The sequence below is a fragment of the Falco naumanni genome, chromosome 4 (assembly GCF_017639655.2).
Source record: "Falco naumanni isolate bFalNau1 chromosome 4, bFalNau1.pat, whole genome shotgun sequence".
NCBI lineage: Eukaryota > Metazoa > Chordata > Aves > Falconiformes > Falconidae > Falco > Falco naumanni.
In genome coordinates this window covers 68,994,291-69,020,991 of record NC_054057.1, presented here as the reverse complement: position 1 = coordinate 69,020,991, position 26,701 = coordinate 68,994,291, and the positions used below count along the sequence as shown (strand labels likewise).

Below are 26,701 nucleotides of genomic sequence, written 5' to 3'. Positions count from 1 at the left end.
CCGGTCCCAGCCCGGGGGGGAGCACGGGGGTTCCATCTCCCCCAGCCCCAGTACCGGCTCAGGGGGGCATAGGGGCTTCATCTCCCCCAGCCCCAGTACCGGCCCAGGGGCGTCCATCTCCCCCATCTCCGGTACCAGCCTGGGGGGGCTCCATCTCCCCTGGTACCGGCCCAGGCGGGGCACGGGGGCTCCATCTCCCCCAGCACCAGTACCGGCCCGGGAGGCTCCATCTCCCCCAGCCCCGGTATCGGCCCGGGGGGGCTCGGGGGCTCCATCTCCCCTCGTACCGGCTCAGGGGGGGCATAGGGGCTTCATCTCCCCCAGCCCCAGTACCGGCCCAGGGGCGTCCATCTCCCCCATCTCCGGTACCAGCCTGGGGGGGCTCCATCTCCCCTGGTACCGGCCCAGGCGGGGCACGGGGGCTCCATCTCCCCCAGCACCAGTACCGGCCCGGGAGGCTCCATCTCCCCCAGCCCCGGTATCGGCCCGGGGGGGCTCGGGGGCTCCATCTCCCCTCGTACCGGCCCGGGGGGGCACAGGGGCTTCATCTCCCCCGGTACCAGCGCGGGGGCTCCCGCCCTCTGACGGCGGCGGCGCCGCTGGAAAATCCCGGCCGGGAGCCGGGGGGGGGGCGGGGGCGGGATGCGGCTGCTCGGGGCCGCGCCTCGCCCAGCTCCGCTGCGCCGCCGCCGCTGCCGGGGATGAGGTACGGCCGCACCTGTCCCCTGCGGGCTCCCTCGGGCTCCCCCCTGCCCCCCCGAGCCCCCCGAGGGTCCCAGCGGCTCCGGCCGCTGCAGCCGCCTGGGATGGGGGGGACCGCGCCGGGTGGGGGGTGTCTGAGCGGAGGGGTGCGGGGGTCCCTCGCGGGTTGGGGGGGCTCTGGGTGCGCTGCTGGACTGCGGGGGGGGGGGGGGTTGGATGCGGTTGGGGGCGCCCCGATCTGCCTGTGCGTGTTCCCCCCGCGGGGGAGGATGCCCCCGGCCCTGACTGCGCGGAACCTGCCGTCATGCGGCGGGCGCTGCTCCATCCCGGGGGTCGGGGGTGTCCGGGGGGGGCGCAGCATTTAGCTCCCATGTCCCGCCGGGACAAAGGCCGGACAATGCCGGGGATCCGCCGGGCTAGGGGGGGGGGGCAGCACAGACCTTCCATCCTCATCCCATCCCCACCCCACCCCCCATCTTGGGGACAGGGCGGGGGGGGCAGCTGTCCCCGCGGCTGGGGGTCCCCCGTTGGGGTGGCAGCATGGCCCCCGCCCCGGCCCGATGGTCGCCCCCCTGCACAACCCCCTCCTCGGTGCAGGGCTGGTCCAAGAGGCTGGGGCTGAGTCCCCAACCCACAGCCCCAAACCCACCCCCCACCCTGCCCCCCCCCAACCCGCCCCTCAACAATCTCGGCCTTTAAACCTCAAGCCCACTGCGGGGTAGGGGTTCCCATGGGTCCCAGTGTGGGGGCCCTGGGCAGGGGTGTCCCCAGCCCCCCCTGGGTGCAGGGTGCCAGGCACCAGTAGTGACATTCCTGCCCCCCAACCCCAGTGCCAGCTCTCATGGCATGGGGAAGCTTGGGGGGGGGGGTTGGCCCCAGGGGTCCCTGCATGGGGGTATATCTGCTGGGGTGTGGGTCACCCCACTGCCCCCCCCCCCCGGACCCTGCCTGGGCTCCACATTTGTCCAAAGGCAGTGACGTGCATGTGCACGCGTGTGCGTGCAGCATACGTGCGTGTGTGCACGCGTGTGGGGGAGCAGCTGCTGCACGGGGGCGTTGGGGGGGCCGTCGGTACTGCGGGGGGTCGGCTGCTGCACGTGGAGGGGGGAGCAGACCCCATGTGCCAGCATCCCTGTGTGTGCCCCCACGGACGACCCTACTTGTGCCCCCATGTATGACCTTGGCATGTGCCGGTGCTGCCTGGGAGTCGGGGGGGTGGGGTGGAAGAGGGTCGTGTTTGCGGGGCCAGCCTGGTGCTCCCTGGGGTGGGTTTGCTGTGCTCAGGGGTCCCCAAGGCCACCACGTGCTGGCGGGTCGATCAGCGGGAGCTGGTGACAACACGCTGTTTGTTTAACGTCCCTGAGGGGCTCTGGGAGCCGCAGCCGGTCGGGGGGGCTCAGATGTGGCTTCTGTCACAGGCGGCTGCGCTGGGCGGCTGCTGCAGTGCTGGGACCGTGGACCACCCCATCCCTGTCCCCATCCCTGTCCTCGGTCAGGTGGCAGGGAGCCGAGGGGTGCAGGGAGTGTGGGGCACACGGGGTGCAGTGCTCCACCAGCCCTGTCTTGCTCCGCCAGGCCCAGGGGGCTCCGGCCAAGGCGGCACCGTGCGGTGCGGTGCGGTGCGGTGCGGTGCAGCGTGGTGCGGAAGGCTGATGCAGCAGGTTGGCCAGTGCAGGGGAGGGCAGGGCAGTGCGGTGAGCGGTGTGTGCCATGGGCAGCGTGGTGCGGTGGGCAGCTTGGTGAGCGGTGGGCAGCGTGGTGAGTGGTGTGGTGGGTGCAGTGAGCAGTGGGTGCGGCGGGCAGCATGGTGAGCAGTGGGTGCGGTGGGCAGTGGGTGTGGTGGGCAGTGGGTGCAGTGGGCAGCATGGTGGGCAGTGGGTGCAGTGAGCAGTGGGTGCGATGGGCAGTGGGTGCGGTGGACAGCGCAGATGCTGCTTCTCTACCTGCTGCAGCATCACCTGCCCTGCCAGGACCTGGCTGGCTGGATCCAGGCCCCACCAGTGGCCTCAGCCAGTTCTGGGGTGCCCTGAGCAGGGAGGGGCAGCTGTTGGGTGTTGGGGTGCCAGGTCCCCAGGGCCCTGAGCCATTGCACCCCCCCGGGGCGTGCACACAGCAGTCCCAGCCCCCTCTGAGATGCCCACACCGCCCAGTCTCCAGCAGCCCACGGAGGGCCACCGGGTCCCATGGGACAGTGACCATCACAGTGCCAGAGCATGCAGGAGCATAGCTGCAGCCCTGGCCCCCCCTCCCTGATTCCCGCAGCCCTGGGCCCCCCCTTTCCCGTTGTGTCTAGACGCTTTGCAAATGCAGGTGCCGCCAGGCCAGCCCCTCCCTGCAGGCTGCAGAGCCCCAGCGCTGCTGTGCTTGGCTGTCCCTGCCCGGGGAGCTGGGGGTCCACAGCTCAGACCCCCACCCTGTCAACCCCCAGCCCCTCCCCCCCATGCTTCCCCAGGCAGGGCAGGAGAGTGGCAGGAGCCGGGGCAAGGCTGGTGTTGTGGGGTGCCCCAGCTTTGTGGCTGCACCAGCAGCCCCCCCGGAGCTGGGGGGGTCCCAGAGACTGGCCAGTATCCCACCAAGGGGCTGCAGCAGCCCCCAGGCTCTTCCAGCTGCTGTTTGGCTCAGCAGCATCCCACTCCCTGCAAACCAAAGCAGTCACCGTGGAGAGGGGGGTCCCGGGGGGAGGGGGAACAGCTTTGTGCCTCAGTTTCCCCATGCCGTGCAATGGGGTTGGTGCCATGTCCTGCCTGGGGTGTCTGTAGCCGAATGTCCCAGCCTGTCCTGACCTGCTGCAGGATGACACAGCACCGGGGGGGAGCTGGCCAGAGCACCCTGGCATCGTGCAGGGCGGGGGCACCCCATGGGCAGCTCCGGGGGAGGGGGCTCAAGCAGCACCCAGCCCCAGTGGAGCCAGGTTGGAGCCCTGGCTCTGAACAGTTCAGTCGGCGCTGAGGGGTTTGGGGTGCGGGGGGGTGGGTTGGGAATGTGTTCCCCTGTAGCTGCAGGAGACCCCGACTTTTGTTCTCCCCCCGCGGTGTCCCGCAGTGTTGAGCCCCCCCATGTTTGGTGGGTGCTGGGGAAGGGCCATGGACCCGCCTGCGCTGCCCCATCTGCTGTCACCGTAGCAATGGGATGCTGTGCTCAGCCCACATCCTGCATCCCTTATCTAGCATCCGTCCTCCTGCATCCCTCATCCCACATCCATCCTCCTGCATCCTGCATCTCTCATCCTACATCCCTCATACCTCCTCCTGCATCCCACATTGCTCATTCCTCATCCCACATCTCTCCTCCTGCATCCTGCATCCCTCCTCCTGCATCCCGCATCTGTCATCCTCATCCCGCATCCATCCCCCTGCATCCCTCACCCATCCTCCCACATCCTCCCTCCTGCATCCCTCATTGTCCACCCTGCATCCCAGATCCGCAGCCTGCATCCTGATCCGGCAGCCCCCATCCCAACCCCCCCAGCCCTTCCACCACCTCCCACCCCTTGCACCCCAGCCCCATGCCCACCCCTCCTGAGTATTATTTCTCTCCTGGGGGGGTTATTTGCTGCCTTGGCAGCGGTGAGAAGCGAATTCATGAGGTCTTTGTCTCCCTCCAGAAGCGTGGCTGGCCCCAGCATGGGGAGGGGGAGGCACACCCCACAGCAGCACCCAAACTGGGGGGGTCCCCAAGCCGATGTGGGGTGCAGGGACAAGGGAGCGGTTTAGGGTGGGAGCCAGGATGGCTCCTGGGGTGGGAAGGACATTGGTGGGGCCTTGGGGAGGGGGCTGGATCCCACCGCTGCCTTGGGGCTGGGGGGGGATGGAGCCCCCTCAAAGGTGTCCCAGGGTGTTGGGGAGTTGCCGCAGGGAGGCTTTGGGGGGGCAGGGACACTGACAGCGCCAGGGATCGATCCTGCCACTGCCCCGGGCAGCCGCTGTCCCTGACCCTGCTGCAGCGGGGGGGCATGGGTCCCATCCTGCCCCAGCACCGCGGGCGATGTGGGGAAGGGTGAGCAGGGGGCTGCAGTGGGGTAAGGGGAGAAGGAGACCCCCTCCCCTCTCCACTGTGCACCCCCCCCCGTGTGTGCACACCCCTTGCACGCACACTTGTGCACACACGTGGCACTGACGAAGGCGACGTGGGGCCGTTGTGCTCTCACCCACCAGCCTGGCCCACGGGGGTGGTGAGGAGGGGTCCCTGTCCGCCCCCCCATTGCCCATGTGTGCTGGTGCCGCATGTGCCCCCCCGGCAGGTGCGAGGGGTGGCCATGGGCACTGCGGCAAGGAGGAGGTTTGGGGAGCTGGGGCTGGCTGGGGGGGGGACAGGGGGGCTGGGGGTGTGTGGAGGGCAGAGTGGGGCTGGGGGTGCTGCGGGGGGGGACGGGGCTGGCCTTGCTGGTGGGGGGGAGCGAAGCGGGAGATGGTTCTGAGAAGGAGAAGACAAAAGAGAGACAAAGGGGGAAGGGAGCGGAGGGCTGAGCTGCTGCAGAGGATGGAAATCAGGCAGGGGCTGGCAGGGGGCTGGGGGGGCCGGGGCTGCCTGCCTGTGGGGCGATGGGGCCGGGCACCCTCCTTGTGCCTCCTTGTGCCTCCTGGGAGGCTCTGGGGGGGCACCAGCTCTTGCCAGGGCAGCCTGCCTCCTCCCTGGGTGTGCGGGGGTGTGCGGGTGGTGGGGGTCCCCTGGGCTGCATTGTGGGGTGCTGAGGGGGGCTCGCGAGAGTGCTGTGGGGCACCTTGGGGTGCTGCCCACCTGTACCCCCACCCAGGCGCTGGAGGAGGTGAAGATGTCTGGCTCCATCGCCTCGTACGACCAGCTGGTGCGGCAGGTGGAGGCACTGAAGAAGGAGAACAGCCACCTCCGGCGGGAGCTGGAGGACAACTCCAACCACCTTTCCAAGCTGGAGAATGAGACCTCAGACATGAAGGTGAGAACAAGCCCCGGGAGGGCGGGGGGGGGGCAGGGGGCACACTGACCCCACACCTTTCCTGACGGCTCCATCCCTGTTTTAGGAGGTCCTAAAGCACCTCCAGGGCAAGCTGGAGCAGGAGGCACGGGTCATGGTGTCCTCGGGGCAAACGGAGGTCCTGGACCAGCTGAAAGGTGGGTGCCCGGGCAGGGTGGGGAGGAGGGGGGGTCCCCACTAAGGTGGGTGCCCAAGCAGGGTGGGGAGGAGGAGGGGTCCCCACTAAGCCCACTCTCATGCCGCTGTCCCCATCCCCAGCCCTGCAGATGGACATCACCAGCCTCTACAACCTCAAATTCCCGGCGGAGGTGGCCTGCGCTGGGCGCAGTGACAAGGACAGCCTGCTGCCACCCGTGTCCCACCGGGATGGCACTGGGGACCTGGGCAGAGCCACCCTCCGGATGCTGGAGGAGCTTGACCGGGAGAGGTGATGGCTGTGGGGGGGATGCATGGGGCCGGGGGGGTCGGGGGCTGTGCTGACGGGGCTCCCCCCGCCTCCCCAGGTGCTTTCTGCTGGGGGAGATTGAGAAGGAGGAGAAGGAGAAGGTGTGGTACTACGCGCAGCTGCAGAGCCTGGCCACGCGCCTGGATGAGCTGCCGCACGTGGAGACGGTGAGTGGGGGGCAGCCCGGCACCCCCCTGCCCAGGCCTCGGGGTGCAGGCAGGACCCTGCCCGCCTCATGCTGCCCCCCCCCCCCCCCCCCCCCCCCCGCCCCCCTCAGTTCTCCATGCAGATGGATCTGATCCGGCAGCAGCTGCAGTTCGAGGCCCAGCACATCCGCTCGCTGATGGAGGAGCGCTTCGGCACGGCAGATGAGATGGTGCAGCGGGCGCAGGTCAGGGTGGGGGAGCCATCCCTCCCCCTCCTCCCGTCGTGCACCCCGGGGGGACTCCCGCTGCCCCATCCCAACCGGCTCAACCCCACGCGCCCTTGCACCCAGCTCCATGCAGCCTCACACCCAGCTCTGTGCACCCAGTCCCATGCACCCTCGTGCTCAGCACCATGCAACCTTGCACCAAGGGCTGTGCAACCGTGCACAGAGGGCTGTGCACGCTCACAGCCAGCTCTTCGCACTCTCACACCCAGCTCCTTGTGTCTGTCCATCACATGCAGCTCCTTGCACCCTCGCACGCTTGCACCAGCTCCTTGCACCCTCACACCCTTGCACCAGCTCCTTGCAGCCTTGCACCAGCTTCTTGTGTCCATCCCATGCAGCTCCTTGCAGCCTTGCACCAGCTCCTTGTACACTTGCACCAACTCGTGTCCATCACACACAGCTCCTTGCACCCTCACACCCAGCTCCTTGCACGCTCACAGCCTTGCACCAGCTCCTTGCACCCAGCTCCATGCAACGCTTACGCACCCACCCCCAGCCCCACGCACCCTGGCGCATTGCCTCCGGCTGCCCCAGCCCCGTGCACCCTCATGCCTGGCTCTGGGGGTGCTGAGGGTCCTGGGGAGGCGGAGGGGGGTGTCCCAGCCCCCAGCCCTCATGGACATCTGCTTTGCCCCCCCCAGATCCGGGCATCCCGGCTGGAGCAGATCGACAAAGAGCTGATGGAGGCGCAGGACAAGGTGCAGCAGCCGGAGCCGCAGGTAGCAGGGATGGGGCCAGGGGCCACCACCGGGCCCTGCCCCCAGCCCCCGCGGAGCGCTGGAGCCTGGGGAGGGTGGCGGGGCCAGGCCAGCCCCCCGCATGGTCCCCGCGCTGTCCCCATCTCCCGCCGGCGGCACAGCCAGGGCTTTGTGTGGCTCGGGCACCGTGAAATGGGCAGTTGCCATGGAGACGAGAAGTAGGCCATGGAGCGCAGCGGGCGGGCGGGCAGGCGGGCGATGGTGGCTCCGCAGCATCTGCCAGAGCTGCCGGGGCAGCCACCCCACTATTGCCACGGCACTGCCAGCATCTCTGGGCCCTCCATAATCCCATGGCTGCTCCATTGTCCCCAGCTACTCCATCATCCTCAGCCCCTCCATCACCCACAGCCCCTCCATCACCCACGGCCCCTCCATCACCCCCAGCCCTCCATCATCACCAGCCTCTCCATCACCCACAGCCCTCCATCACTCATAGCCCCTTCATCAATACCAGCTCTCCATCACCCATGGCTCCTCAATCACCCTCAGCCCTCCATCACCCACAGCCCCTCCATCACCCACGGCTCCTCCATCACCTCCAGCCCTCCATCACCCCCAGCTCCCTCATCACCCCAGCCTCCCCACATCCCCTCCGATGCCAACCCATGCAAACAGCTCCGTGGGCTCAGCTGTAGCACACTCCATGCTGCCTGCCCCACTCGCCTCACCCACACTCTTCCTTTCCTGAGCCTACTGCTGTGGCAGCACCACCCCCACCCCCACCCCTCGGTGCCAATCAGCCCCGATCCCAGCTTAAAATACAGCCCTGGCATTGATGAAAGCAACAATTGCAATGGCTGCCAAACTGAGTGGCACCAGTGGGTTCCTGAAACGCTGGGAGGGGGCTGGGCACTGGGATGGGGGTGGATGCATTGCAACCCGCCCCTCATCTGCCCCCTCCTCTGCAGCTCTGCGGGAAGGCACTGGGCATGGAGGGGGATGGCAGCCTGGACCCCCCAACCCACCCCGAGGAGGGGGGCAGCAGCAAGGTGAGGGGCAGCCGTGCCAGAGCCTGGCTGGGGTGGCAGGGGTTTGGGGGGGTGGGGGTGGCTGTGTGTAACCCCGAGTCCCCCTCCTGCAGGTGGAGGTGGTCTTCTGGCTCCTGTCCATGCTGGCCACACGTGACAAAGACGACATGTCCCGCACGCTGCTGGCCATGTCCAGCTCGCAGGAGAGCTGCTTGGCCATGCGCAAGTCAGGCTGCCTGCCCCTGCTCATCCAGATCCTGCACGACTCAGACGGCGAGCCGGGCCCCCCCGAGAGCCCCACTGGCGCCAAGGACGCCCGCATGCGTGCCAACGCCGCCCTCCACAACATCGTCTTCTCCCAGCCTGACGAGGGCCAGGCCAAGAAGGAGATGCGGGTGCTGCACGTGCTGGAGCAGATCCGCTCCTACTCGGAGACCTGCTGGGACTGGCTGCAGATGCAGAGCAGGGATGGAGAAAAAGACCCTGAGGGCAGCGCGGGTACGGGGGCAAGTGGGGTGCCAGCCTGTGCGTACACCCGTGTGTGGCTGCCGTTGGACCTGATCTCAAAGGTCTTTTCTGACCCTTTTCCAACCTACATGGTTCTATGGCAGTGCACGCGGCCATGAGCATCCACATGTGCTAGAGGTGGGGGGCAATAGGGGAGACTTTTGGTGCTGGACCCTGGGGCTGACCCCCCTTTCTCCCCACAGTGCCAGTGCCCATCGAGCCCCAGATCTGCCAGGCCACCTGTGCCATCATGAAGCTCTCCTTCGATGAGGAGTACCGGCGGGCCATGAACGAGCTGGGTGAGCACCGGGCTGGGGGCTCCATCCCTTTGGCACCGCAGCCATCCCTGCCCACCCTCCTCCTGGTGCTGCAGCAGCAGTGCTGGGGAGGGTGTGGCAGGGGTGGGGGGGTATCCCTTTCCAAAGTGACCCCCCATCCTGCCCCACAGGTGGGCTGCAGGCAGTGGCCGAGCTGCTGCAGGTGGACTACGAGATGCACAAGATGACAAACGACCCCCTCAATTTGGCACTGCGGCGCTACGCGGGGATGGCTCTCACCAACCTCACCTTCGGCGATGTGGTCAACAAGGTTGGGGGGGACGGTGGAGAGGGGGGTGTAGCAGCACCAAGCAGGGGTCACGGCATCACCCTCACCATCCTCATCCTCCCCACAGGCAACGCTGTGCTCCCGCCGGGGCTGCATGAAGGCCATCGTGGCTCAGCTGGGCTCCGACAGTGAGGAGCTGCACCAGGTTGGTGCTGGCAGTGTGGGGGGCTCCCCCGGGAAAGGGGATGGTCCCCACACACACCCACCCCGCTCTGCCCTCCCAGGTGGTCTCCAGCATCCTGAGGAACCTCTCCTGGAGAGCTGACATCAACAGCAAGAAGGTGCTGCGTGAGGTGGGCAGCGTGACTGGGCTGACACGGTGCGCGCTGCACGCTGGCAAGGTGAGCACTGGAGCGGGTGGCAGCAGGTGCCAGGGCAGCCGGACGGGGGGTGATGGGTGCGTATGTGTGTGTCCCCGGGACAGGAGTCCACGTTGAAGAGCGTCCTGAGCGCGCTGTGGAACCTGTCCGCGCACAGCACAGAGAACAAAGCTGCCATCTGCGGGGTGGAGGGAGCCCTGGGCTTCCTGGTGAGCACCCTCACCTACAAGTGCCAGAGCAACTCGCTGGCCATCATCGAGAGCGGCGGTGGCATCCTCAGGAATGTCTCCAGCCTCATCGCCACGCGGGAGGACTACAGGTGAGGGTTGCCGTGGGGTGGGGACGGTGGCGTGGAGGAGGGTCAGGGACCGTCCTGATGGCCAGGTATCCCCCCCATCCTGCAGGCAGGTACTCCGGGACCACAACTGCCTGCAGACGCTGCTGCAGCACCTGCGCTCGCACAGCCTCACCATCGTCAGCAATGCCTGTGGCACCCTCTGGAACCTGTCTGCCCGCAGCCCCCATGACCAGGAGCTGCTCTGGGACCTGGGGGCGGTCAGCATGCTGCGCAACCTCATCCACTCCAAGCACAAGATGATCGCCATGGGCAGTGCGGCTGCGCTCCGCAACCTCCTCACCAACCGGCCCCCCAAGTACAAGGACACGGCCGTCGTCTCGCCAGGTTCCTGCATGCCCTCGCTCTACATGCGCAAGCAGAAGGCGCTGGAGGCTGAGCTGGATGCCAAGCACTTGGCCGAGACCTTCGACACCATGGAGAAGCAGAGCCTGAAAAGCCAGAGCGTGAAGAAGCCGACGCGGCACATGGAGAGCCTGGTGAAGGACTACGCCTCTGACTCTGGCTGCTTCGATGATGATGAGGTGCCCAACATCTCCACCGGCGTGGAGACGGCCAGTGCCTCTGTCCTCTCCATGTTCCTCAACTCCTCCTTCCTCCAGGGGCAGGCGCTGCCCCGGGTGCTGGCGCAGAGGCGATGCCCGGAGCCAGAGAAGGACGGCAGCGGCAAGCCGGCCGAGCCCAAGAAGCCGGCACTGCCAGAGGATGACGTCTCGCTGGCTGCTGAGAAGTTGGCCAACAAGATCTCCAGCACGGTGGCCAAGATCGACAAGCTGGTGGAGGACATCTCTACCATGCACACGTCCTCAGATGACAGCTTCAGCCTCAGCTCGGAGGACCACTGCCTGGACTGGCAGTACGGCCCCGAGGAGGTGCACGAGGCACGCGCCCAGTCCTGCTCGCCGTGCCGCCTCTCGGACACCAGTGGCTTTGCCAAGCGGGAGAGCCTGAGCCGGGCACACACGCTGCTGCGGCTGAAGACCGCCTACACCAGCCTGTCCAATGACAGCCTCAACAGCGGCAGCACCAGCGACGGCTACTGCACCAAGGAGCACATGAAGCCCTGCACCAGGGCCGCCTTCCTCGACTATCGGGACGAGCTGCAGCGGTACCAGAAGCGGCCGAGCCGGCTCGACCTCAAGAGCATCCTGGGTGGCAAACCAGAGCGGGTCGAACCCCCCACGCTCAAGGGCAGAGACCCGGCTGAGCCGGACAAGCTGGAGCAGCGAGACCTGCCCGAACGGGCCAAGAAGACGGTGACATTCCCCAGCCCCAGGGCACTGGAGAAGGAGCCCGAGTGGAAGAAGGAGGCGGGCAGCAAGCTCTCCCCTGACCCCCAGGTCCACACCATCAAACTCTCCCCGTCCTACCAGCACGTCCCCCTGCTCGAGACCCTGGCCAAGAGTGGCGCGGCTGCCAGCGCCGGCCACCACCCCTCCCTCCTGGGCAGAAAGCAAGCCTGGCTCCCTCCGGCGCTGCTGCAGACGGCTGAGACATTGAGCAAGATCCCAGAGAAACTGCCTGCCCACCCGCCAGCCACAGTGGAGCAGGAGTCGGTGCAGAAGTACTCAGTGGAGGACACCCCAATCTGCTTCTCCCGGTGCAGCTCCCTCTCCTCCCTCTCCTCGGCAGACAACGTGCTGGATGGGCAGAGCCACAGTGAGAACGACCTGGACAGTGACTCCTCCCTGGAGATCCTGGAGATGGAGGAAGGCGATGTGGAAGGTGAGGATGGGAGGCAGGAGAAGGAGAAGGCAGGGGATGCAGATCCGGTCACACTGGTGGGGATTTCCCAGCCCATCACCATCCCCTTCCCGAAGCGCGACAAGATCTTCCTGCGCGAGTCATCACCATCGCGCCAGGAGGACCTCACGCCCTCCAGCTCCTCGGAGAACTACATCCAGGAGACGCCACTGGTGATGAGCCGCTGCAGCTCCGTCAGCTCCCTGGGCAGCTTTGAGAGCCCCTCCATCGCCAGCTCCATCCAGAGCGACCCTTGCAGTGAGATGATCAGCGGTACCATCAGTCCCAGCGAGCTGCCTGACAGCCCTGGGCAGACAATGCCGCCCAGCCGCAGCAAAACGCCCCTGTTCGAGCTGGGCTGCCAACCGGAGAAGGAGACCAGCCAGTTCAACATCCAGTGGGAGAATAACGTCAAGAAGTTCATGGAGATCACCGACTTCAAGGAACGCTTCCAGCTGCCCCAGGACCTGGACTCCATGGTCTATTTCACAGTGGAGAAACCCAACGAGAACTTCTCCTGTGCCTCCAGCTTGAGCGCCCTGCCCCTCCACGAGCACTATGTGCAGAAGGACGTGGAGCTCAAGCTGATGCCCACCTTCCCGGAGAAGAACAACCTGAATTTTGTGGCTCATGAGAAGCGGGAGGAGCGGCGGGAGGAGCGGTACCTGGAGGGGGGCCGGAGGCGAGCCGAGCGCCCCGAGCCCCCATCTGATGACGACATCGAGATCCTGAAGGAGTGCATCAGCTCCGCCATGCCCTCCCGCTTCCGCAAGGTGAAAACCTCCCTGCTCTCTGGCCAGGTCCTGCACCCCCAGACGAAGAAGCCGGTGCACGTCCCTGTCTACATGCTGGTGCCAGCCCACACGCACCCCAGCGTCCCCAAGCACCTGCGCGCCACCGCCCGCGACCTCTTCAAGGACGATGACTCCTTTACCGACTCAGCCGACGGGACCCCCGTCAACTTCTCCAGCGCCGCCTCACTGAGCGATGAGACCCTGCGCTACCCGGCTGCCGAGGAGGCTGAGCGCCCCCGCAGCCTGGGGACAGGGCACCCGGCGGGGGTCCTGCCCGAGGGGCACCGCGAGGTGGGCAGCACCAGCACCGTCACGGCCAGGAGAGCCGCCTCCGGCAGCTCCGCACCCGCCCGGCTGAGCTCAGCCTGCAAGGGAAAAGCCGGATCGAGCCGTGGGCAAGGTGGGGAGGGCAAGTGGGGCCAGAACCTGCCGAAGAGCGGAGCCAGCCTGGAGCTGGAGGTGGGGAGGAGCAGTGGTCCCCCCGGGAGGAAGGATGCTCCCCAGGAGGATGGGGTGGCCTTCCAGTCGCTGTGCCACACCACGCCAACGGAGGAAGCTGTGTACTGCTTCTACGAGCAGGACTCGGACGAGCTGCCTGAGGTGGGCAGGGAGGTGTCCCAGCCTGGCCGGGCGCCCAGGCAGGAGCGCTGGGGCAGCTCCATTCCCCGGAGGGAGCCTGAGCCCGGTCCCCAGCCGGCCAAGGTGAAGCCACAGAACAACCTCATCGCTGACGAGACACCACCATGCTACTCTCTCAGCTCCTCCATGAGCTCCCTGAGTGATGCCAACCTCTCTGACGGAGAGGAGCGGGGCCAGCCCTGTGTCAAAGCCCCCCGGCTGTGGTCAGCCACAGCAGCCGGGCAGGCCCAGGGGGGCTCCCCCAGCTCCCCCAGCCTCAATTCGGAGGATGACCTGCTGCAGAAGTGCATTGGCTCTGCCATGCCCAAGCGCCGGCGGCCCTCAGCTCGCCGGAGGATGGTGGAGCGCAAGCAGAAGCCGCTGGGCACTGGCGGGAGGGAGCGGAAGGGGGAGGGGAGGCATCGCCCTGCTGAGGACGTCGGCTCTGACCAGGGCTCGGACCTGGACAGTGTGGAGTGGCAAGCCATCCAGGAGGGTGCCAACTCCATCGTCACCTGGCTGCACCAGGCTGCTGCCTCCCTCTCGCGGGAGCCTTCCTCCGAGTCCGACTCCATCCTCTCCTTCATGTCAGGGCTCTCGGTCGGGTCCACCCTGCAGCTCTCCCTGGGCAGGCAGGAGAAGAAACGGGCCGGCAGCGCGGCCAGCCGGGATGCGGCGAGGAGGGAGCACAGCAAGAGCCGCCCAGAGAAGAAGGACGCGCCGGGTGCCCGTCCCACCGGCCGCGGTGGCACCAGGGTAGAGCGCAGCCCAGCACCCACCAAGCCAGTCCCCAACCTGCCTGTGGTCTTCCGTGGCAGGACCGTCATCTACATGCCCAGCCTGGCCAAGGACACCCCCAGCCCGCGGGCCACCCCGAAGAAAAGCCCCATGGCGAAGCCCGAGGCACCACCAGCCAAGAACCTCTCTCTGAGCCAGCAGCGCTCGCGGAGCCTGCACCGGCTGGGCAAGCCCCCCGAAACCAGTGACTTGGCACTGCCCAAGAGGAGCACCACGCCGCCCGCCCGCATCGGCAAGAGACCCCCCTCCTCAGGCTCCTCCCGCACCTCCACCCCCTCCCAGCACGCTCCTAAGAAGCTGCCGTCACCCTCCCAGCTCACCAAGCAGGGTCCCCCAGCCGCAGGCAAGGGGGGCGGCTCGTCGTCCCCACAGGGAGCCCCAGCCAAAGTGCCGGCCCCCAAGTCCCCAGCCCCCAAGCAGTCCAAGACACAGAAGTCACCCGTCCGCATCCCCTTCATGCAGAAGCCCAGCAGGAAGGTGCTGCCGGGCCGGGGGGCCATGCCAGTGCTGGAGGAGCAGGCAGATGGTGGCAAGGCACGGGGTGGGGGGCCGGGAGGTCCAGGGGGCAGCCGGCTCAACCTGGTGCGGATGTCATCTACCCGTTCCAGCGGGAGCGACTCGGACCGCTCCGGCTTCTTGCGCCAGCTCACCTTCATCAAAGAATCCTCCAGCCTGCTGCTGCGGCACCGCACCGAGCTCTCCATGGCGCAGCCGGACGCCTCGCTGCCTCGCCGTGCCTCCCCGCAGCGCAGCCGTGCTGTCCTCCCAGCCGTCTTCCTCTGCTCCTCCCGCTGTGAGGAGCTGAAGGCGGCCAAGCCGGGGTCCCCTAGCCCGCGGCCCCTCGTCCCCAGAGCCCAGCCTGGCAGCAAAGTCCCCACTGGGGTCAAGCCACCGCGGAGGACCAGCTCCGAGAGCCCATCCCGGCTGCCGGTGAAGACCAGCATCCCCATGCCCGAGCCCTTCAAGAGGTACTCATCCTCGCCCAACATCAGCGTGGCACGGAGGACGGGCAGCCCTTCCTCCGTCCTCTCTGCCCACTCCGAGGCGTCGGCACAGCGTCGGCAGACTGAGGCAGTAGCTGGCGGGCAGCCGGCAAAGCCACCGGTGGTGGTGATGAAGGGCACTTGGCGGAGGATTCGGGATGAAGACATCCCCCACATCCTTAAGAGCACGCTGCCCTCCTCCGCCCTGCCGCTGGCAGGTGCCAGTGAGGAGGAGAACCCCAGCACCCCCAGCCCCAGGAAGACCAGCGATGCCGTGGTGCAGACCGAGGACTTCTCTACCACCAAGACCAACTCCAGCACTTCTCCCACACTGGAGACACGCGAGGGGCCCCCACACAGCCGTGCCACCTGCGATGGTGAAGCTCTGGCCCCCACCAAGGCCGCCTTGCCCATCTCCTTCGGCCACGAGGCGCCCGCTGGGACCTTCCCCGCCAGCCGACATGGCTCCCCGAGCAGAGCTGCCCGCGTCACCCCCTTCAACTACGTCCCCAGCCCCATGGCAGTGACAGTGGTGGCCGACAAGGCGGTGGAGAAAATCCAAGCTTGAGCAGCTGCCGCAGAGTAAACGCTGGCAAGGGTCCCGTGACACCCCTTGCCCCGCGGGAGCTAGCCAGGACTGTGCTGGGGGGGGACAGCGATGTGGGACAGCGGGGGACTGGCGAGTCACCCCAACCCGCTGCCTGCCCCAGCTGGGGTCTTGCTGTGCCGGAGCATTGCAGTTCCCAGTGCAGAGGACTGGGCAGAGCTGGGGGGACACGCTGGGCACTGGGGCCAGGGCTGATGCCCCAACCTGGGGTCTCGGTAGCCACCTCCTCCTGTTGATGGACATCCCGGGACAAGCCCAGGTGGGGGCCGTGTTCCCATGTCCCCCCATCCTGCTCATCTGCCTTGGGCAGAGGCTGAACCAGGGCCTAATCCTGCACACCGGGAAGATGCTGCGCCCCGACGCCAGGTCTCCGCCGCATGCTTCAGCTCGTTGCAGCACCAACACCCGGCTCTGCCAGCAATCACAGCTCATTTATTAACGGGGGGGGGGGGGGGGGGGGGGGGGGGGGGGGGGGGGGGAAGGGAACGCACGGCTGGATCCACGCAGGGAGAGGCTTTGTGGGGGGGAGAGCACGTGGCCATGGGGAGACAGGGGTCAGGACTCCCCAGCTGTGCTGCTGGAGGTGCCTAATTAAGGTGCGCAGCTGATTGCTAATGGGCAACCTGCAGCCATAGTGCTTGCAGAGGTTCAAGGTGGCATCGGGAGGAGCCAGGCGGCAGGAGTCCCAGCGGGCTCGGGTCAGGGGGCTGCTCACAGGGTCGTGTCACCAGGCTAGGGCGCTGTGTTGGGAGGGGACGGGGTGCTGAGCCGGCACCAGGGTGCCCAACCCTCAGGGAAGGGTCTGGGGCCCCTCACTCCCATCTGCAGCCCCCTCAGCCTCCCACCCCTGGGGTGGAAGAGCCCCATCCCGGCTCGCAGCCAGGATCCCGGCGTGTCCCCACAGGCCGTGGACACGAGTCCACCCAGGACTGGACTGCGCCCACGAGCACGGGGGCTCCCGGCCCCAAAGCACGGGGGACACCCCCGCTCCTGCTGCCAGCCGGCCCTGGGGCCGGGATGGGGTGTGCAGGAAGGGTCTCAGCCCCAGGGATGGGGCAGGCTGCAGAGGGACCCCCTGGTCCAGGTGCTCCCTGACCCCTTGGGTATCTCCCACCCTACAGCTTGCAATGGGGTGACCTGTGGGCCCCCCCACATCCCAGTGCCATGGTGGGGCTGCAGGGACAGACGTGGGGCTATGGAGACATGCGCAGGGGACACAGGGGCACACCCAGGGGGCTGGGGGAGCGTAGCGAGGGGCTCTGGGGGGTTGCACCAGGGCCATGGGAGTACGCACGGAGGCCAGGAAGACACTAGGGCTGTGGGGACACACACGACGTCCCCAGGGACGTGTACCAGGGTCATGGGGACAAAGTCCCTGGGGGCAGCACGTGTCCCCACTCCTGCGTGCCATGACCATGTGCATGACCAGGAGAGCCAGCAGTGCCCCCCACTCCCGCCCGCCACCGCCACCACTCCATGTGTGCCCCCTCCTGCGCGGACAATCCTGCGGGTTTTGCCGTGCCCCCCTCCCCCATTGCTGTATGTGTGTACCAAGGATGTTATTTGACTGGGACTCTGGACAGTATTAAGAATTAAAAGCCAACCTGTGTAAATAGGAAGGGGTGGTCTGTCTGTCCCACGCGCTGGGGCCTGGGGGGAGCCGCAGCCCCCCCGCAGCGTTTTCCGGATCCATTTCTTGTGCTTCACGGCCGAGGTGGCAACCGGTGGCTTGAAAGGGTCGGTGAGGTCCTGGCTGGTGAAGGACAACACGCCGGCCACCGCCGCCCGCTTCCCGCACACCAAGGGGCCACCAGAGTCACCCTGGGTGGGGGTGACAGTGGGGTGTGGACCCCAGCGAGGGGCCGGGGACCACCCCCACCCCGATGCTTGGTGGGGCATCTTGCCTCTCTGCTCGGGGTGAGCATCCTCCCTGGGGTCCCCCACACCCAGGAACGGTGGCTCAGGGTGGGCAGAGCTTTGCAGCCGGTTGCCCCCCTTGCAAAGCCCTTTGCCCCCCACCCAGCTCCTCCTCACCTTGGAGGGTGCTGAGCCCCGACGGTGCCCCTGGAAACAGATCATGGTGGGGCCGATGCCGCCGTCCCAGAAGCGGCTGTTGTTGCACATCTGCGCGTCCAGCACCGTGACCTCCAGCTCCTGCAGCGTGGGCGAGAGCCCCCGGCGCCCCCGGCGCCCCCAGCCTGCCAAGCTGCAGGCTGCCCCCACCACCGGCTCCTGGCCCAACAGCCCGATGACCCGCCGTGTCCTGCTCAGTGCCACCTTCCCCTCCAGCTGCAGACAGGGTGGTGGGCAGCATTAGACCCCCTGCCACGGCTGGGGCTGGCAGGTAGCACCCTGCTGCCATGGGGGGGTGGCTGAGGGGGGACACCAAGCCAGCACAGCACCTGCAGGAGCTGGGGGATGTCACCAAGCTGCGAAAGCGCTTGGAGGTGACAAGAGGAAATGTCACTCAGCACCGGCATGGCACAGACCCCACCTGCCCCCCTCACCGGCTGCCCTCGTGGCATTGCCAAGGGTCTCGCTGCTCCAGCCCCATGGCAAACCCTGCCCTGCGGCCGGTGCAAGCCCCACCTGGAGAAGGAGAAGGTCGTTCTCCATTGTCTGTCGGTCATAGCCAGGGTGGGGACAGGCCATCCGGATGGGGAAGGTCTGCGTGTCCACCCCCAGCTCCTGCAGCCTGTGCAGCCCCACCACCACCGTGCCGCTGGCCCTCATCCTGCCCCACGGTGAGAGCCAGTGTCGGTGGGAGCCCAGTGCCAGCCACAGCCCAGTGCTGGCCGTGTGTACCCCACCCAGACACCCCGCCGCACCAGGCAGGATGCGGCCACTCCAGACTCACGGCTGAGGGAAGCAGTGGGCGGCCGTCAGCACCCACCGCTTGTGCAGCAGCGCACCCCCGCAGGCATGAACCCCCCCGAACTGGATGGACACGATGTAGGGCCTGGAGTGGGGTTTGGCTTCGTGTCCCCCAATAACCGATGGCTGCAGCCAGCCCTGCGCTGCAGGGGAAAGGACAGCCTGTCCCGGTGTCCAGCTGCCACCCATCGGCTGCTCCATCAAGAGGGAAAGGGCTGGGGGTCCCCCGCACGTCCCAGCCCCCCCCAGCAGCCCCATCCCTTGTCAGCCAGCAATACCAAGACCCTGCCAGTCACCCCCAACCCACCGCCCTGGTGCTCACCTAGCCCAGCCGAAGAGAGGACCACCAGCAGCAGCAGCAGCCCCCCAGGGCTGCCCCTCACCCCCATCCCTCTGCCGAAGTGATACGATGCTGCTGCACTCCACACCGGCAGCAGAGGAGGCCCCACATCACGTGTGAAAGGGGAGCACGGACCACCCCCAAGGGGGGCAGGAAGGGGAAGAGGCACCCACAGGGTGACGGCTGCAGGGGTGCGAAACCACCTGCAGCAACGCCAGTGCTCCCCGGGGTCTGGCTTCGATTTCAGCCCCCGTGGGGGCGTGCAGACAGCAGGGCGCATCTTCAGTTCTCCCAGAAGGGTTTTAGTGAGATTTGTGACAATCCCCAGCACTGGGGTGACCCATTGCCACCACCTTTATTAGCACTACAGGACAACTCTGCTCCTGCCACCATCACTGCAGGGCCATCGGCCCCCGGGACCCTAAAGAGGCTGCAAAACCACCCCCCAGACCCCAAGGAGGCTGCAAAACCACCCCCAGACCCCAAGGAGGCTGCAATATGGGACACTGGCCCCTGAACAGGCTGTAAAACTGGGCTGCGGACCCCAGAGGGGCTGCAAAACTGTCCCCCAGCCACCCTGGGTCCCTCAGCTCTTTGCTTTGGGGACTGGGGCTGGCCTGGCCCGGCTGGTGGCTGAGTGGGACGTTCGCAGGCTGTGCACGAGCCTGTCAAAGAAGAACTCGGTCTGGTACTCCAGCTCCAGGAGGTGCTGCAGGAAGCGGGGCACCTGGTCTTTCTTCACGCCCAGGTAGACAGGGATCACCTTGGTGCCATGGCAGTGGATGATGTGATACAGATTCCACTGGGAAACACGCTGGCACCACGGGTCGCCCAGTGACTTGGCGGAGAGGAGAAGGATGGCCACTCGGCTGGCCTCGATGACCTTGATAGCAGTCAGGATGACGGATGTCCCGGCTACTTGGTCCTGGTGCTCTGTGTAGCCCCGAAAACCCTCTTTCTTCAAGCGTTCCGAGATGCGGGAGGCGATGTGGTCATCCTCAGGGCAGTACCAGATGGAAAAGTCATAGGTGAAGCTGTGGCGCGAGGGTGCAAAGGACATGCCACCCACGGGGGATCAAGTTCACAGGCAGCAGGGACCAAGGGCGGCAGCCGAGCCTTTCCTCCTGCACCAGGAACGTGCTGCCGTGCCAGCCAGCCCTACCCCGGCCATGGGCAGCAGATCACACCGCTCCCCAGGGAAAGGTCAGGCTGCCAAGGCGGCACAGCCCCTCCGACACGCCAGCGAGGTGCCGGCAAGGCGCGGCAACGCCAGATCCTCCCGTAAACCAAACCCTAATGGCTCTACCCCCAATTCAGGCAGGCAAAACCCCAACTGCCGGAGTCCCGAGGAAACTCCGGCACCTGTGTAGAGGGATCTCGAGCACTAAGGCCACCGGGCTCAGAAAGCTTTCTGCTTCATTTCCGAAATGCCGCGCTCCAAGGCCATTCCCGCCTGCCGCAGCTCCTCGCACTGCTCCCGCAGCCGCTCCTGGGATTCCTGCAGCCGCTGGTTCATCTCCACGTAGGAACGGCTCTGCCAGTAGAGCTGCTCCCTCTCATCCACAGCGGGGCTGGGGGAGCCTGGCGGGGGGCAGGGCAGGGGGGGCTCAACCTGGGGCTGGGGGAGCCCCCCACCCACCCTGCCCTCTCAGCTCACCTGGGGGTGGTGGAGACCCCAGCCCACCCTGCTCTCTCTGCTCACCTGGGGAGGGGCCGTGGTCCCGGCAGGGCTCCGTGGGGAGGAGGAAGATGGGGTCGCCTGGGTGGGTGCCCTGCACGTCAGCCAGGATCTGCTCCACGCTGGGGGGCTCAGGGCGGGTGGGCAGCACCCGCTTGGCCTTGGAGCTCATCACGGGGTGGCCTCATGCATGGGGGCTGGGGGGGCAGGGGATAAGTGGCCTGCGCTGCCCCCACCCCAACCAACAGAGAGACAGACTGACCGACACACCCCCCCTCCCTCATGCTGCCCTTCGGACAGACACACAGACCCCCCTGCCCCCGCCCACCCCCCCAACATGCAAGCAGATCCCCTGCTGCCCCTTGCCTGTCCCGATCGACCTCCCGCCACCTGCTGCAGGGTGGACAGACCCCCTCCCCACCCGCCAGGACAGACAGACACTCCCCCCACTGCCCATCCCAGGACAGACAGCCCCCCAGCCTCCCCCAGACAGAGGCCCCCACTTGCCTGCCCCAAGACAGGCAGACAGACACACCTCCAGTATGGAGGGGCAGATCACACACACCCCCCCCCGCCCACCCCAAGACAGAGAGACAGAGGCCCCCCCCTTGTCCACCCCAGGACAGACAGGAGCCCCCCGCCCCGGCATGGACAGACAGAGCCGCCCCCTCCCTTGCCCCCACCCCCCCGGACAGACAGACAGACGGACACCCCCCCTTGCACCCCCCAGGACAGGCAGACGCCCCCCGGACAGACAGGACCCACCCCAGGATGGGCAGATGCCCCCCCTGCGACGCTCCCCCGCCACGTCCCCTCGCCCACCGGCCCGCGCCGCGCTTCCGCCACGCCCCCCTACGTCACGCCCCACGTCACGCCCACCCCGCCCCCACGGCCCCGCCCTCTCGCTCTTAAAGGCGCCGCCCACAGGGAGCACACGGAGGGGGGTGGTTCGCGGAGCCATGGGGGTCTCCGGGGGTTTATTGGGGGCAGCAGCGGTGGGGGCTGGGATCGGGTCAGGGGAAGACGGGCCCGGGCCCGGGCCTGGCCTAGTGGGACCTGGAATGTGGGACCTGGGACCTGGAGCCTGGGTCTGGCCCAGTGGGGCTGGGACCTGGGACCCGGGTCTTGGACTTGGGTCTGGGTCTGGGTCTGGCCCAGTGGGGGTTGGGGTCTGGGACTCGGGACCCGGGTCTGGCTCAGTGGGGGCTGGGACCTGGGTCTCGGGACCTGGGTCTGGCTCAGTGGGGGCTGCGACCTGGGACCCGGGCCTGGCATAGGTGGACTAAGGGCCCAAGGTCTGGCCTAGGCAGACCCAGGCCTGGCCTGGGTGGCTCCAGGCCCAGGCTCGGGGTTGCGGTGCCGGTGCCACTACAGGCCCCTCTCACTTGCTCTTCTCCGCTTCCTGTGCCAGGTTCAGGGCTGCTCTGGAGGCTGCAAGAGACACGGGGACAGTGTTGGAGCCTGTCCCTGGAGCAGTGGCCACCAGCCAGTGGCCTGGGGATGAGCCCAGCCTGGCCGTGCACCACCATCCCGTTCCCGTTCCCTCCCGCTCCTGCCCTCCCCAGGCCTGGCAGGCAGCTCCTGCATCCAGCGGGCTTTGGTTGGAAGCCCCAAGTTGGTGCCAGCGCTGAGGAACACACAGACATGGCAGGGCCAAGGGACGACACATGGCTTGGGGGTCTGGCTATGGGAGGTGTTTCTGGCTACGGAGAAGCAGGAGGGCAAGCGCCTGCTCTACCAATGCCAAGGGAGGAAGGGGTGGTTGTGCGTGGGCCACATCAGCATTTGCAAGAGCAGGAGAGTGGTTTGGCCAGTGCCGTGGCCATCCACGGGATTCGGCCAAGTGTCAGGTGGTAGCAGCAAGGCAACCAGCGCAGAACGTCCCCTTCCCCCTTCAGCGGCAGCGGGAACCGCGGCTCTTTACATACAGACAAGCTGAGCTGCGGTGCCACCTCGGCCGTCAGCCGGGCTCTGCTGCTGACCAGAGTCTGCAGGACTGGACCGTGAGGCGCAAAGAGAAGAGAGAGAATTATAGAGACGAGAGCGAGCCCCCAGCCTGGCTCCTGCCACCACGGCGGGACGGGGCTGCAGCCGTGAGAGCACGGCCCGCGGTCACAGAGAGACAGCTGCTTGCTGGTAATTAAAGTGAGAGTTGCCTGCATCCCAGTGGAGCTGGGCTGTGCTCCAGAGAAGACAGCCTGCCCCAGACACAGGGAAGGACAGCGGGGACTGGGGGACCCACATTACCTTCTCGGGTGATGCTGGAAGCTGTGTCCAGGGCTTTAGCACTGAGGTCGCCCAGCACGTTGTCCACGGTCTGGTGATGCTTGAGGAACCAGGGCCGGATGATGTTCTGGTAGAGCACCTGCGACCCATTCCAGGAGACGGGGGCCATGCACCACACCAGGAACAGGCACTGCAGGGAGGAGAGACACTCCAGAGCTGGAAGATGGTAAGGCAGAGCCCAGGCTGAGCAAAGCAGCCCCCACAAGAGAGAAGAGCTGAGCTGCTCCAGTCCCAGCTTGGCCCAAAGGCAGCAGCTTCCCAAGGCTGGAGCTCGCTGGAGGTACCAGGACCTCAGCTGATGTGGGAGGCTCCACACTGGACTGTGGCCCCACCGTGGCCACAACCACCACCCTGATAACAGGGCAGAGCCCATCACACTTGCTTCCTCCAAGTTCACCCACCAAGTCAAAGGACTGGCCCCAGCAGCCCCTGGCAAAGCCATTACCTTTCCAGCGTAGTAGAAGGGGAACCAGTAGAGGAAGGTGTCAGAGAAGAACTCTGCTACGCTGAAGATGCCGTATACCACCCAGTAGGTCAGCCACGTGGTGTCATCCTCCTTGCTGGAGCTCTCGATGGCTTTGATGCTGCAGCAGGAGAGCGAGAAGGGCACTGCTGCTGCAGTCCTGCTGCCAGGGTGGGCACCTCCTTCCCCAGTCCTCCAAACCCTGGAACAAACCTGCCTACCGGGTGCTGCTGCTCCCAAGCTAGGTCCCAGCATTTTCAGGAAGGTCCTAAGAGCTTCCCAACTGTAACTCCCTGTTTACCAAGGAGACCCTCAGCTAAGGCCAGGGAATGCTCTCCAGATGCTGCAAGGGAGGCTGAGCTGGGACACTGGTACTTACGAGACGTATGCGGGGTAGACGAAGCCAATGAGGTTGCAGAGCAGTGAGGCGCCATAGCCAAACACGAGGTACAGCCCCAGGAATGCCACAGAACCTGCCAGGGGGGACAGAAAGGACCGTCACATGCCTGCTGACATAGATGGTGAGGAGAGACCCCGGCTCAGTCTGCTGAGCAGCTTTCTCATCGCAGTAGTGAGAAAAGGCACATGCTAGGACCCTCTAGTTGGGAATAACAGCCACCATCAGTTAATCCCAGTATGACCCTCTGCACACCAGACCACGGAGTTGCTCAACATGCCATCTGCGCAGCCACGTGGCAGAGTCTGTCATGGAGTGCAGGTGCTTGCTCATTCCCAAGGGAGCTGCAACCTCCTCCTGTCACCGTTTGTCCCCTCCCTGGCCTGGAAGGGACTTTACCACAATAAACTTGCAAAGCTTTTGACCCGTCGCCAGCCTGGACGTGGGCCAAGGTTGCGGAGATGTCAGAAGCAGAGACTTTTAACACACACCTGCGGTCCAAAGTCAAAGCACCGAGCTTCTCTGTGCGCAGGGCTTGGAACCGCCTGGCATTTTGGTAACGACTGTTCAAGGAAAAGCCTTGCCACCGGAGCCAAGGGCCTGGGGGCAGCTCCCTTCTGCTCCCTAGACACAGCTCCTGCACGTGCTTGTGCTGAGCAGCCGCTGTTCATTAAGAATTCAGCCCCTTGAGAACGAGCAATCCAATCCCACTGCCTTGTTATTAAATTAAATCATTAAAATTAAATGTAAGCCAAGACTTTGGTCATTTGGAGCCTGCCCAGCCCTCAGACAGAGGCCGGATCAGTGGAGCTGGGAGAGCCGGTGGATGTGGGAAGCCAGGGCAAGGAGCCCTTGCTGCCAAAACCGTGGCCACAGGGAAGAACTCTTGCTCAGGTGTGGGCTCAGGGGGCCCGGAGATGCCAGCCCCCCACAGCTCCCTCCCAACCTGCTGACACACAGACCCTGATGGGGGCAAGAAAGCAGCTTGGGGGGACATGCAGAGCCGGAGTCAAGGGTATTTACAGTCACAGGCCAGCAGCATCTCCCCCACGCTCCGTAAAAACTCCTCCGTCCGCGCAAGCTCTGTGCCCTGCAGCGGGCAGGAAAGCCAGGACTTAACTCGTCTGTGCCAGTGAATTAGAGAAAAGCCCTTGCTTGGGCTCAGGGGATGGATTATCCCCGCTCTGCTCACTGCAGCATTTCTGCACCTTGCTCTGCCCGCCCCCCCCCCCGGGCACCAACAGGGCTTCGGGTCTTTCCCAGGAGACAGGCAGGAGCAACACGGCTTTGGAGCAATCACAAATCTCCCTTCAAGGAAAACTCCGAGGCAGGTTCAGGCAGCGCTGGGTTTTATTTTCCCCCAGAGCCTTAGGAAGGATTTCATGGGCTAAGTTTAGCCCCCAGAGAAATTTATGTAACAGCAAAAAACCAAGTGAAAGGTTTTGCTTACAAAGAGCTGCTGAGGGGGGTGGCTGGAGCCATCCCACCATGCCTGTCCCAGCAAGGAGGGCAAGCAGCCAGCGTGAGGGCAGGCCCTGTGCCTTGGGAAGGAGACACCATCCTCCGGGATGATTTTTTACTCCGCCAAAGCCACTGCATGGCTGACCTGGCTGTGCTGCCCAGAGGCCAGGCAAGATGGGCTCCAAACCACAGCCCAGGGGTTGTTCCTGGCTCCGGGGATCCAGAACCGACCCTGCTGGCTTCAAACACAAATCAGGGATTACTCCAGAGCCAGAGGAGGGACAAATCCAGTATTTTTAGTTTAGCAGCAGCTTCTCCTTTCCAGGACAGGGACCGAGAACTCAGGATCATTGCTCTTCAGTGGAAACGGTGCCTCTATTCCTCCCCTACCCCCAAAAACTCATCAGACCTGAGCACCACCGAAGCCCCCAGACCCTTTTGCTCAGAAGCCGCCCGGCTGCCACCCACCACGTCCACACCCAACCTGCTGGCAATGGCACGTGCCCGTTCATGGAGCCCTTTCCCCTCTGAGTGGGAAAATGAGCCCCGCAGCAGGTAAAGGACCAGGAAATCGCACCGGAAGGTGAAAGGCTGAGGAAGGGGGAAACCAGGAAAGGTTTCATATAAAATAGCAAATTGGAGAATGCGGAGGGGTGTGAATTGGCAGAGAGCAGGACCGGGCCGAGGGTCAGAGCGCGGAGGGGGGTCATGTCATGCTGGGAGGACGTTCCTCCAGGAGATGCCAGCTGGTTTCCCAGGAATGAGCAAACAGGATCGGGTTAACAGCCGGGCCTCTGCCCTCCTGCCGGGCAGGGAGGACAGGGACACTGGGACAGGAGCTCCTGTCCCCAACTGGACAGACCTGCCATGATTTGGGGACCCGACAGACCCCCTTCCGTCAAGGCCAGGCTTCTGCAGGGTCTTGAGGGCCTGGCTGACACCTCAGACATGCAGACCCCACGGGTTTTGGGGTGTGCTTCCCCCTTGGGTCAGTGTGCGGGATTTCACGCCTGCCGAAGGTGAGGACAGGCGGTGCTGCCCCCCCTCCCCGGCCCTCATCCCGGCCCTGCTCCGCCAGTGTGCCCAAATGGGGGTCTTGCCCGTGCCCCCCGCCCCCGACAGCCCAGAGGGGCTGCCAGGACACCCCAGGATAGAGGAGAGACCCTCGGAGACCCCCCCAAATGGGAGGGGCGGGAAGGGAGGACCGGGGTGATGGGGGGGACCCGGGGGTGCCGGTCGCACCTGTGGCCAGGTAGAGCCGCTGGACGCCGGTGCGGGCCTCCAGGCGGCCCAGCAGGTCGCCAAGTGGCCCGGGGCGATCGAGGAGGCGCTGCAGGCGCTGCAGCACCGTGCCCATGGCTGCGGCGGCCGCCCCGCTGCCACGGCGCCGGGCCACGGAGGGGCGGGGCCGGGCCACGGGGAGGTGGGGCCACGGAGGGGCGGGGAGCGGTTAGAGAGGGACTCGGCTAGAGCGGGGAGGGGCGGAGCCAGAGAGGGGGTGGGCGGGGACAGAGCTGAATAGGGCGAGACCAGAGCGCGGATGGACGGGGCCAAAGCCGGGAGGGGGCGCGGCCAGGTTTGGAAGGGGGCGGAGCCAGGCCGAGACTGGCGGGG

The 26,701-nt window shown here is 66.2% G+C and overlaps 4 protein-coding genes across 11 annotated transcripts; 1 reads left to right on the top strand and 3 right to left on the bottom strand.

Moving 5' to 3' along the window:
- The first annotated feature begins 609 nt into the window (after positions 1 to 609).
- On the top strand, positions 610 to 16,031 carry APC2 (APC regulator of WNT signaling pathway 2). 3 transcript variants are annotated; one of them, XM_040591719.1, is made up of 15 exons: positions 610 to 706; positions 5,456 to 5,614; positions 5,700 to 5,790; positions 5,912 to 6,080; positions 6,157 to 6,265; positions 6,376 to 6,489; positions 7,173 to 7,229; positions 8,198 to 8,278; positions 8,371 to 8,755; positions 8,968 to 9,063; positions 9,213 to 9,352; positions 9,438 to 9,515; positions 9,595 to 9,711; positions 9,795 to 10,009; positions 10,095 to 16,031. In XM_040591719.1, the coding sequence occupies exons 2-15, from the start codon at positions 5,474 to 5,476 to the stop codon at positions 15,547 to 15,549; spliced, it is 7,248 nt and encodes a 2,415-aa protein (XP_040447653.1). In that variant the 5' UTR covers positions 610 to 706; positions 5,456 to 5,473; the 3' UTR covers positions 15,550 to 16,031. The 3 variants fall into 3 exon arrangements, with proteins under 3 accessions (XP_040447653.1, XP_040447652.1, XP_040447654.1); XM_040591718.1 differs by having other exon boundaries at positions 7,173 to 7,250; XM_040591720.1 differs by lacking the exon at positions 6,376 to 6,489 and having other exon boundaries at positions 7,173 to 7,250.
- Positions 16,032 to 16,225: 194 nt separating this feature from the next.
- Positions 16,226 to 19,082, bottom strand: LOC121087081 (granzyme M-like). Its single transcript, XM_040591721.1, has 6 exons — positions 18,785 to 19,082; positions 18,446 to 18,605; positions 18,178 to 18,322; positions 17,623 to 17,877; positions 17,193 to 17,409; positions 16,226 to 16,328 (listed from the first exon to the last, which is right to left on the bottom strand). Exons 1-6 carry the CDS (start codon positions 19,080 to 19,082, stop codon positions 16,321 to 16,323), a joined length of 1,083 nt encoding a protein of 360 aa, XP_040447655.1. The 3' UTR covers positions 16,226 to 16,320.
- A 58-nt stretch (positions 19,083 to 19,140) lies between these two features.
- Positions 19,141 to 21,354, bottom strand: C4H19orf25 (chromosome 4 C19orf25 homolog). Of its 4 annotated transcripts, none has more exons than XM_040591725.1 (3): positions 21,303 to 21,354; positions 20,460 to 20,677; positions 19,141 to 20,383 (listed from the first exon to the last, which is right to left on the bottom strand). In XM_040591725.1, the coding sequence occupies exons 2-3, from the start codon at positions 20,650 to 20,652 to the stop codon at positions 20,202 to 20,204; spliced, it is 375 nt and encodes a 124-aa protein (XP_040447659.1). In that variant the 5' UTR covers positions 20,653 to 20,677; positions 21,303 to 21,354; the 3' UTR covers positions 19,141 to 20,201. The 4 variants fall into 4 exon arrangements, with proteins under 4 accessions (XP_040447659.1, XP_040447658.1, XP_040447662.1 ...); XM_040591724.1 differs by having other exon boundaries at positions 21,246 to 21,329; XM_040591728.1 differs by having other exon boundaries at positions 20,505 to 20,677; positions 21,246 to 21,329.
- A 69-nt stretch (positions 21,355 to 21,423) lies between these two features.
- Positions 21,424 to 26,499, bottom strand: REEP6 (receptor accessory protein 6). 3 transcript variants are annotated; one of them, XR_005827516.1, is made up of 7 exons: positions 26,330 to 26,499; positions 23,609 to 23,702; positions 23,212 to 23,350; positions 22,728 to 22,896; positions 22,409 to 22,476; positions 21,736 to 21,911; positions 21,424 to 21,693 (listed from the first exon to the last, which is right to left on the bottom strand). XR_005827516.1 is itself a non-coding variant. In XM_040591722.1 (6 exons), exons 1-6 carry the CDS (start codon positions 26,442 to 26,444, stop codon positions 21,894 to 21,896), a joined length of 603 nt encoding a protein of 200 aa, XP_040447656.1. In that variant the 5' UTR covers positions 26,445 to 26,499; the 3' UTR covers positions 21,424 to 21,893. The 3 variants fall into 3 exon arrangements, 2 of the variants coding, with proteins under 2 accessions (XP_040447656.1, XP_040447657.1); XM_040591722.1 differs by having other exon boundaries at positions 21,424 to 21,911; XM_040591723.1 differs by lacking the exon at positions 22,409 to 22,476 and having other exon boundaries at positions 21,424 to 21,911; positions 26,330 to 26,498.
- Positions 26,500 to 26,701: the final 202 nt, after the last annotated feature.

Excerpts from the sequence above, each read along its gene's own strand:
- REEP6 (XM_040591722.1), bottom strand. The coding sequence starts at position 26,444 with ATGGGCACGGTGCTGCAGCGCCTGCAGCGCCTCCTCGATCGCCCCGGG. Across the intron at positions 23,703-26,329 it reads GCGGCTCTACCTGGCCACAG|GTTCTGTGGCATTCCTGGGG; the intron begins GTGCGACCGGCA and ends CCCCCCTGGCAG. Across the intron at positions 22,897-23,211 it reads CCTTCTACTACGCTGGAAAG|TGCCTGTTCCTGGTGTGGTG; the intron begins GTAATGGCTTTG and ends TCCTCCCTGCAG.
- C4H19orf25 (XM_040591725.1), bottom strand. The coding sequence starts at position 20,652 with ATGAGCTCCAAGGCCAAGCGGGTGCTGCCCACCCGCCCTGAGCCCCCC. Across the intron at positions 20,384-20,459 it reads GGGGTCTCCACCACCCCCAG|GCTCCCCCAGCCCCGCTGTG; the intron begins GTGAGCTGAGAG and ends GCCCCCCGCCAG.
- APC2 (XM_040591718.1), top strand. The coding sequence starts at position 5,474 with ATGTCTGGCTCCATCGCCTCGTACGACCAGCTGGTGCGGCAGGTGGAG. Across the intron at positions 6,490-7,172 it reads AGATGGTGCAGCGGGCGCAG|ATCCGGGCATCCCGGCTGGA; the intron begins GTCAGGGTGGGG and ends TGCCCCCCCCAG. Across the intron at positions 10,010-10,094 it reads GCCACGCGGGAGGACTACAG|GCAGGTACTCCGGGACCACA; the intron begins GTGAGGGTTGCC and ends CCCATCCTGCAG.
- LOC121087081 (XM_040591721.1), bottom strand. The coding sequence starts at position 19,082 with ATGCGCCCTGCTGTCTGCACGCCCCCACGGGGGCTGAAATCGAAGCCA. Across the intron at positions 18,323-18,445 it reads GCCCACTGCTTCCCTCAGCC|GATGAGGGCCAGCGGCACGG; the intron begins GTGAGTCTGGAG and ends ACCGTGGGGCAG. Across the intron at positions 17,878-18,177 it reads ACGACCTTCTCCTTCTCCAG|CTGGAGGGGAAGGTGGCACT; the intron begins GTGGGGCTTGCA and ends CCCTGTCTGCAG.